The following is an 8,535-nucleotide window of genomic DNA, read 5'->3' as shown; positions in this document are numbered from 1 at the left end:
AGAAGGTTTGTGGGGATATGTCCTGGGTCACAAGGATAACCTGACTTAACCCCATGGCCACACAGTTCTGTGTTTCAGCGATTCAATACCTCCTTCCTGTCCCACATTTTCTAGATTATAGCCTCCCTTGCACTGTTGTGATTCTGGGGCTCCCAACCTTAGAAAATTCTGAGTTGAGTAGCTACAAAGGCACTATTGAGATGGCAGTTAAGGTTTGAGTTGTCAAATCCGTCATGAGAGTTCCCCTAATATTTTTATAGAGCTCCAATGCAGCAGGGTCATCCCTGCTGTGCCCTGGGCAGTCAGTCCCTCTGGTGGTCAGTCTTGAAGTGGCCTCTGAGAAGCTCTGGGGAGGAATGAGTAAGTTCATCCTCTCCCACCACTGAATTCTATGGAAATGAGACACATGAAGTTCCTTAAACATTTATATTTTATAGAACTTTACTCTTCCACTAACAAAGTCATACAAAGACAAAAGCCTATCAAAAGGAAAACATGAAACTGATCTGAACAGCCACAGTTACCAGGAACACACAGTTTGCAAGATAAAGGAGGCTGGACACTCTTGACAGGCAGCTCATGTAAGCAGTGACCCAGAACCTGAAAGGCCAGCTGCCCAGGGCATTCCTAACAGCTGGGAGAGGCACCCCACCTGCTCTGCTCTAGACATCAAGGGCTCAGGAGTCTGAGCCAAGTTCAGAGTTGAGTCAAAAGCAGGTGTTGAAATCACTACTATGCTGTTGGGGACACACACTGGGCAGCTGTTACTCTGGCAAGCTTACTTCTGGCTGACTAACAAAGTCTGAGGAACTTGTGCAGGTGCAAACTTGGCCTCTACCATAACTGGAACATCGTGAATGTGGACAGGGTTGATTCTCTAGAGGAAGCCAGAGATGCCCAGAGCATGGCAGCATGGAGCATCCACACAGAAACTATCCCCCTCAAGCTTCCCCCGGGAGGGTTAAATAAATAAATATGCCATACAGAATATGAGTAACGGATCGCTGCTGTTGCCTACAGCCTGTGAACAAACCATGACCTACAGAACAGAATGCCCAAGAGTAAAGTGCAAATCATCTGTCAGGTTCTTTAAAAAGTGCAGAAGCGCCTATGGCCCCTACTGAGTAAGGCTCCAGGACAGGAGACAAGAGACTCAGCCAGAAAGACCCAGAGGTGTGGCTGCTGAGGGTGTTGGGCTGGGCCTGGCTTTTCTCTCCAGGAGGATGAGGGATGGTATGGCATGTCATATACAAAGCTGTATGCTGAGACACATCCTGCCGTTTGTCACACCGTATGGCTCTACAGTCACCTGCTTGAGGTTACCAGCTCAGTGCTTATGAAATACAGTGGCTGAGTTCCCACGAGAAGAGAAAGTGGGCTAGCTGCAGATAGCCCTGCAGAACAAAGGTTCTCTGCAGGAGCTCCTAGGGCATCGACTCAGATGGGAACACAGCTGGCAGGCACCACCGGCTCAAACGGTGACCCACTCCTATCCTGTAAACAGTATCTCACTTTCCAGTGGTACCCTGAGAGCCGTGTCTGAGGAGTGTGGGGAGGGAATGAGGAGGTGAGGGTGCACAGTCCTCAGTGTGCTTACTGTACAGAGTGCACAGCAAGGATACTCAAAGGAACAAAGAAGGCAGAAGCCAATGGGGAACAGCTCAGTGATATTCTAGCCCCCAAGGAACTGTGTGCTTGTTCACATGTTCTGGTTCATCTGTCAGAGTTCATAAAAAGTACGGAAGTACCTCAGTACTTTTCTCTGTACAGGGCAGAAGTAAAATGGAACTGCCACAAAATGCTAGACAGTCATCTGCAGAAAGGTAATCCTAGTGTCTGGAGGTGAGGCCCTGCCAGAAGTAGGAAGAGCTGCCCCAGATACTCTGGGTATACCTACCATTGCCCACAACAATGTACAGAGCCATTTCTGTCAGAACAACTCTAGATACTCCCCATGTAGCATCTTCTGCTCTGAGGAAGCTTAGGGAGCATTATGTCTGTGGGAAGCCATGTGTGTCAGGGTGACCAGAATCACTGCAACATCTTGGTAAGCCAGGCAACACGTGCTAGGGCAGTGGTCACCAGTCAGTGGTAGGCTGCTGAGCCCCAGCCTGGTCACAGGCAGCTTGCACAGTCCTGACCCCATCCAGGTGTGTCCAGGCTGCAGGTGTTAAGAGTAGATGGTGATGACTTCCCGGCCACCACCCCTGACCAGGAGGACCCTGTTCAGCCCTTCAGTCAAGACCTCAAGAAACTCCATGTCTGGGTTGATAGTTAAGGCCATACCAATCTCAACTTGCCATATCAGGGACCCCAGTTTATATTACAGACTCAGCCTAAGAAACCAAGGCCTGTGACAGATGGGAAGATTCCAAGAGGCTACGGAGCTCCAAACAGAGGAAATAATTGCTTGGTACCATGAAAAAACAGGAATGAAGCTGCCACCTCCAGAGGGCAGAGAGATATTCTTGGAACCTCTACTTGAAACCAATAGGTAACTGGGTAACAGAAACCCTGGTGATTCTGTGGTCTCTGACCAGGAAACAATGAAACATCTCCCTCATTTGCCATTCCATGGACCCAAGTGGCTCACATGAGTTGAGACTCTGTAAACAAGGAGTCAGGTCTGACAGTGCCATAGCGGTAATACTGTTCACCACCACCACCACCACCACAGGAAACATTGGAAAAAGGATACAGTTCTCGTCCCCCTGCCGACTTTTTGGGGGGCCTGGCATATTCAGCAGGACAAGCTGGGCATCCTGGGACTTGTTGAGAACTACACCATTGAGCTTCACAGCAGTATGCATCCTCCTGACGTTGGACTGGTCCCTGGGAGAAAGGTGGTAGAGTGAGCACAGTAGGCTTGAGGCCTGCCGCCTACCCGCCCTCCCATTTTGTTCATGGGAAGGGCGAGGCTCAGATTATCTGAGCATAGGGTGTGACTTAGCAGCAGAAAGCATTTGGCTCTAGACACTTTAGAACAGAGCATCACTAAACTGCTAAGCTTCTAGAGACCATAAAGTAATGCAGGTAAACTACAAGACACTCAGAAAGCTGCATTTGCAAAGCAACCATTGGTACAGGCAGAAACAGGATGTGAGGGCACAGCAGCTGTCTGGGCAGGCATGGGAACTGGCCTGTGTCTTAGGGCACTGGTACAACTGCTTAATCCCTGGCCTCCTCCTGACATGTCTGGTGCTGCCAAGGAGCAAATCTGTTGAACTGAGTACACAGTACTTAGATGTAGTTGGAACTAGGTGCTCAAGAGCGTCTGGCATTGCACGGTTCAGATTCATGTTTCTAGCTTCTGAACTGAGCAGAAAGAACATCACTGAGCTCTCACACCATGTGTTCTATTGTATGGGGGCCCTGTAGTCTTCATTTTCCCAGGTAGCAGGGACCACACCCACCTATGTTCGAGGAGGACATCACAGGTTTAGCACACATAAGCAGTCAGGTGCCTGTAGGACAGAGGTCAGCCTTCTTATCCACCAAACATCCCCTTCTCTAGAGAACTGGACCAATCGCATGTAGAACCAATGTTTAAAAAAACTACCTTGGAAAATTTTGCCAGAGCACTACCTGTCCTAATGAATTTGTGTTTCTATCCTAATGAATTTATATTTCTATTGGTACTGGGACATCTGGAACATCCTTGGGCTCAGGACACAGGGCAGATTTTTGGTTAGCTTGTTAATCTGCCCATACAGTCTTGATTGCAGCCCTTCTGAGCAAAGACATCTCTGTGCCTCAGAGAGAGGGACAGGCAGATGAAGCTGCCATTTCAGGGTCATAGAGAGGTCCTGAGATGCCCCATAATCACACCCACTGATCAACTCAACTCTAAGCCAAACATAACAGCTTGTAACTGCCATTCTCCGGGAAGAAAACAGTCATGGGCCCTTTATCTTCTCTCTTCGGTTTAATTTGATAAAATTATAGGTGAGCCCCTGTGGTACCAGTGAGGCCTTTCATTACAAGAACCCTGGATTCACCCCACGGAAAGGGCACGATTACTGTGTGTTTGTCCAGCAGCAGTTCTCAAACTGCATGAAATGCAAGAACCTGGGGTGGGAGAGTACAGCAGCCACATGGAACCCGAGTTCTGGGTTTGGCCTGTTATCCATGCCAGTGTGGCATGCCCTGTTGACGCTAGAGAAACACCAGAAGGCCAAGGAAATTGAGTTCTGAAAGCTAACTCAATCCTGCCTCTGTTCCTAGTAACCCAGCAGAGTTAATCAGTAAAATGTCTTGTCTTTCTAGACAGTGTCTACACCTGGGAGTGGGTCTTGGAAGCAGGAAGTGAAGTCACATGTCCTTGGCTGACTGTCAGCAGAACTGCCCCAAGACCATCTAAAGCGGAAAATACATGCACTTAAATGACTGCAAATGCTAACAAGCACATACCAACACACATGCAGGTAGGTACACTAGTGTGTACACAACACAAATGTACTTAGACCAACACACATGCATGTCATCTGACAATACATGCATGAGCTTTACCTGGTACACACATGTACTAGCTAGTTTACATGTTTTCTAACTGCTACACACATGCACTCTAACCAACACACATCCACAGCCATACATGCTCCAGGATAATTGTGAAAGGAAACACATCTCTTGCCAGACTAACCAAGAAACAGGCCTGAACCCTAGAACTTCTTCCTGACCCTGGCTACAGCCTGGGTCCTGACAGATAAGTATCCCACTGATAAGTATCCCATGTGTGTGTCTAGGAATCTGTAGGTTAGGTACAGACACATGTGTATATAGGCACATGTGCACAAGTGGTGTGGGGTCAAAACCTGTTACCATGCCTTTCTGATTATGTGTTTTAATAAACTATGGCAGGGGAGCTTTTAGATTTGCAGACAGCAGGTAGCCTGGGGTGCTCTCAGCTTCCCCAGTTGTCCAAGCTTCTCAAGGCCTCCTTGGTGTCTGAGTAATTCAGCTATGGTCACGTAACCACCTGATCAGCACCTTGCACATTACCTGCCTGTTAGGGACAATGGCACAGAATGGCTACAGGGAGACAGGACAAGCACAACACACATGAAAGGACCACCATAGCATCTCCAGGCAACCTCAGCATATGTCCTCCCAGAATGCTCCTGCTCATGGGCTTGTAGCTAGACCCCCAGACTCTGCATTCCTGGCCCTGACATCCAGCCCCAGAGCTTACACACTATATATAGTCTGACTATATAGAATTGATCCACAAACCCTTCTCATTGGAGAGGAAAAGGATGGCAGCCTCCTGGATGGAGAGCAGAGGAAGCAATTTTATATGGACTGAGTAGACCTGGAGGGGTGTGGGTGAGCCTGTTCATTGATACAGGAGGCACACACCTGCCCCATCTCAGAGTGGCTCAGAATCAGCTCTGCCACACTGCCTTTGATGTCACTTAAGAGAATGACATCTGGGTATGTGCCCTGAGCAACTCTGAGTGGAGGTGGTGAGGTCAGCAGGATGTTCTACACGCACAGGCTGGACACACGCAAGCATGCAAGGCAACTTGGTCTAAGGAAGTCTTAAAAATGAAAGAGCACTTACAGGTTTCCCCACTCTCTACATGGAAGAGAACACAAAGAGCAGGTTACTCCAGCAGAGGACTCCGCACGATTCAACCAATTCAAGAACTGGTGGTGGCCATGCTATGTGGTAAAATGGCTGGCCTTGGCCCTTCAACAGATGCCCACTCCACTCCCTAAGACCCTCTTTCTCTCCCTAAGAACTTAGAGCTTTAGAATAACCCCACCAGAAAGACCCAGTCAAAGGGGACTCTGGCCCTCTTTTGGGCTGTGTCAATAAGACGTAACTAAATCAGTCATGATGGCATCTCCACAGCTCTGTGACAGCCATAAGGACCTCACAGTCTTGGGATTCTCAAGTCAGCCAAGATGGAAGGACCCCAGGTCTAGACTATGAGGATAGGGGTGGGGTCTGGGAAGTCATTAGCATCAAGAGAGTAAGGCTCATAGCCCAGTCTCCTCACAACCTGGCTCATTGGCACTAACAGCATAGCCTTGGGCTGGTCCCAGTTCTTTATAGGCCTATGGGCCAGTGGGCTGCCCTCCAAAACTCCTTAGTGGGCTGGGTGGAAGTTTGTCCTCACTGTGCATTGGGCCAGGCCACATAGACACACTCACGGCTTTAGGCTGAAGAGGTCTTTGAAGCCTGATGTGCTGGTTTCCTTGTTCCTGTGTTTTTCTGCAATGAGTTTCTCTTTAGTCCACGTCATCTGCACTTTGTCGGGTGTTGGTGGGGCTTGGGTTCTAGCAGTTGCCGTGGTATGGGATGCAGTGTTCCTGTCGTGAATCAGCTGAGCCTGGTGAGGGAAGAGCAGGTTGGAACAGATAGTGGCTCTTGAAACCCACACTTGAGAGAACATGTCCAATGAGGCAAGCAGGCTACAGAATAAACCAAGAGGATTCATGTGCAACTGGCTAGGACTCCTCAACTAGTAGATAACAATGCCACAAAGGGCTCTGGCACTGTCCTCACCCCACGAGGATCTCCCCTCCATGGGGGCTTCCCACCATTGCCTCTTCCTATCTCACTTTCCTTCCTTGGACCGACAACTCAGTTGAGCTGTCGGACCACTGGTGCCATAGTCTCCTTACTTGGTGTAGACCTTGGTCAGTCATCAACCCTGACCAGGACACATCATGGTAGCTTCCATCTCAGGGAGGGGCTTGCTTCAACAACCCCTCTGGCTACCAGACTCACAGGGGCTTTAAAGGGTCATAAGTGGGTAGTACCTGCCTACATAGCCCCCTCCAGTGGGTTAGGCACTGGGGGAGCAAAGTGAATGTTTAAAGATCTGGGACCAACCTGCACCCTAGGTCAAGGGTCAAAGGTCTGCTGAGCAGGCCTTCCTCTTGTCTGGGCTGTAAGAGTCATTACTGATACTCTGAATCTGGGCTGTCAACAGTCAGGGACAAAGTGGAATGTGGTATCTGTCTCACAGAGCCACAGCTGAAGCTCAGAGAGAGGGAACTCTGGAGCTCCAGTAAGAACAAAAGACTCTAAGGAAACCCTGCTCCAGTAAGCACACCCACCCACAGGAAGGCTAAGAGAGACAACAATGCAGCTGAAGACACAGAAATTCCCACATGGAAGCCCCTCATAACAAGTCTCATTAATGTCCCCACATGACAAACCGGTGTCCCGAGGGAAGCTGACAGCAAGAGGTAGCCACATGCCTTCTTCACATTTGACAATGTGAGCGAGCCACTGAATGATAAGGGGACATAAGGGTCCAGACAATTGAGTCTGGCTGGCTGAGGACCTGCCAACTGCTTGACCCTCATAGCCTCAGCCTGTGTGGGTAAGGACTTACTGCCTGCTCACCTGCAGAGTTCCAGCCAGGGTGGGCTAAAACCCTTCAAGGAATGCTACTCAATAGCTGAGCCTTGACTTCCTCAGATAGTAGCATGGGTCAAACTCAGCTATATATGAACGTCATGGTCCTTTAGTGTCCTTACCACCAACATGGCCTTAACTTTCCCAGTTTCCAAAGGGAAGAATAGCCTGTTGGTTACCTACCATAGTAGACCCAGCATAGTCTAGCAGTGTAACCAAAGGTTCCCCACCCATCGTGCTGACCAACCCCAAACAAAATAGTGGCCTCTGTCCCATATGGAAGCCCATCTCTGCTGAAGTCAGACTCTTGAATGTCATCCCCCTACCCCAAACCCTTCTTTATCTGAGTTTAGTAATTCTCCAAGTTAAATATGCCACTTAATCTAATATAGGTTTTTTGTCCTGGCTAAGGCTAGGACAGACTGGCTGGCACTAGGGCTCCCTGTAGCACACAGGGACAGTGAGAGAAACAAAACCACTGAGCCTTTCCAGACATGTTGGAGCCGGCTGCCAGGCTTCCATGCTGTATGTCCACAGACATGGATCCTAGGTCTCCTGTACAACAAAAGATCTGAGGGCACAGTCTCAAAGAAAGGTAGGTGTCATGTTATCCACCATCTGTGTCTTTCCTAGGTATGAAGTGACCACAAAGATGCCAGCCCTGAGTCACACTGTACCAATGGGCACAGGTGGCCATGTTTGCTCTTCATTAACAAACAAAGTCCAATGCCATGGGAACTGTGTGAATCTAGAGGCATTTTGTTGCTAGGTTGTTCTGTGCTCCCATCAACACAGATCCCACGTATGGGCCAGATAGCACTGACCCTACCCTACGTTCTCCCCAGTGCACACACCTCTCTCTCCCGCTCATTCTTTGACAACTGCATCTGCTTCAGCATCTGTGACCTCTGCTCCATCATTAGCGTCTTCTCATAGGTGAATGCAGAAATGTCGTTTTCAACCTAAAAAGCATCAAGCCACAGACGTAACAATGTTTACAAAACATGGTGTCACTGCCAACCCACCTCCTACCCAACCCCCGTAGTCAAGTGGACTTGAGCAAGCAGTGGCCATGTACTCCTGGCCTGGAGTGTCAGAGCTCTATCCCAGGGCAGCCTGGGAAGGCATGAGAATGTGTGACAATGAATGCAAATGTGTAG

General features: G+C 49.1%; 1 protein-coding gene across 2 annotated transcripts in view; it reads right to left on the bottom strand.

Annotated features, from left to right (window-relative positions):
* Window positions 1–234: 234 nt before the first annotated feature.
* The window catches only part of SLC12A7 (solute carrier family 12 member 7), a gene marked incomplete at its 5' end in the record, with an annotated part of 78,116 nt that continues 69,815 nt past the window's right edge, over window positions 235–8,535 (bottom strand). For both annotated transcript variants that reach the window (XM_080933710.1, XM_080933711.1), the window contains 4 exons: window positions 235–2,262; window positions 2,699–2,832; window positions 6,160–6,338; window positions 8,230–8,337. In XM_080933710.1, the coding sequence (XP_080789836.1) occupies window positions 2,171–2,262; window positions 2,699–2,832; window positions 6,160–6,338; window positions 8,230–8,337 (513 nt within the window). In that variant the 3' untranslated portion in view covers window positions 235–2,170. The remainder of the gene's footprint in view (window positions 2,263–2,698; window positions 2,833–6,159; window positions 6,339–8,229; window positions 8,338–8,535) is intronic.

The sequence above is a fragment of the Micromys minutus genome (genome assembly GCF_963924665.1).
Source record: "Micromys minutus genome assembly, chromosome: 20".
NCBI lineage: Eukaryota > Metazoa > Chordata > Mammalia > Rodentia > Muridae > Micromys > Micromys minutus.
This window is presented reverse-complemented; position numbering and strand designations above follow the sequence as displayed.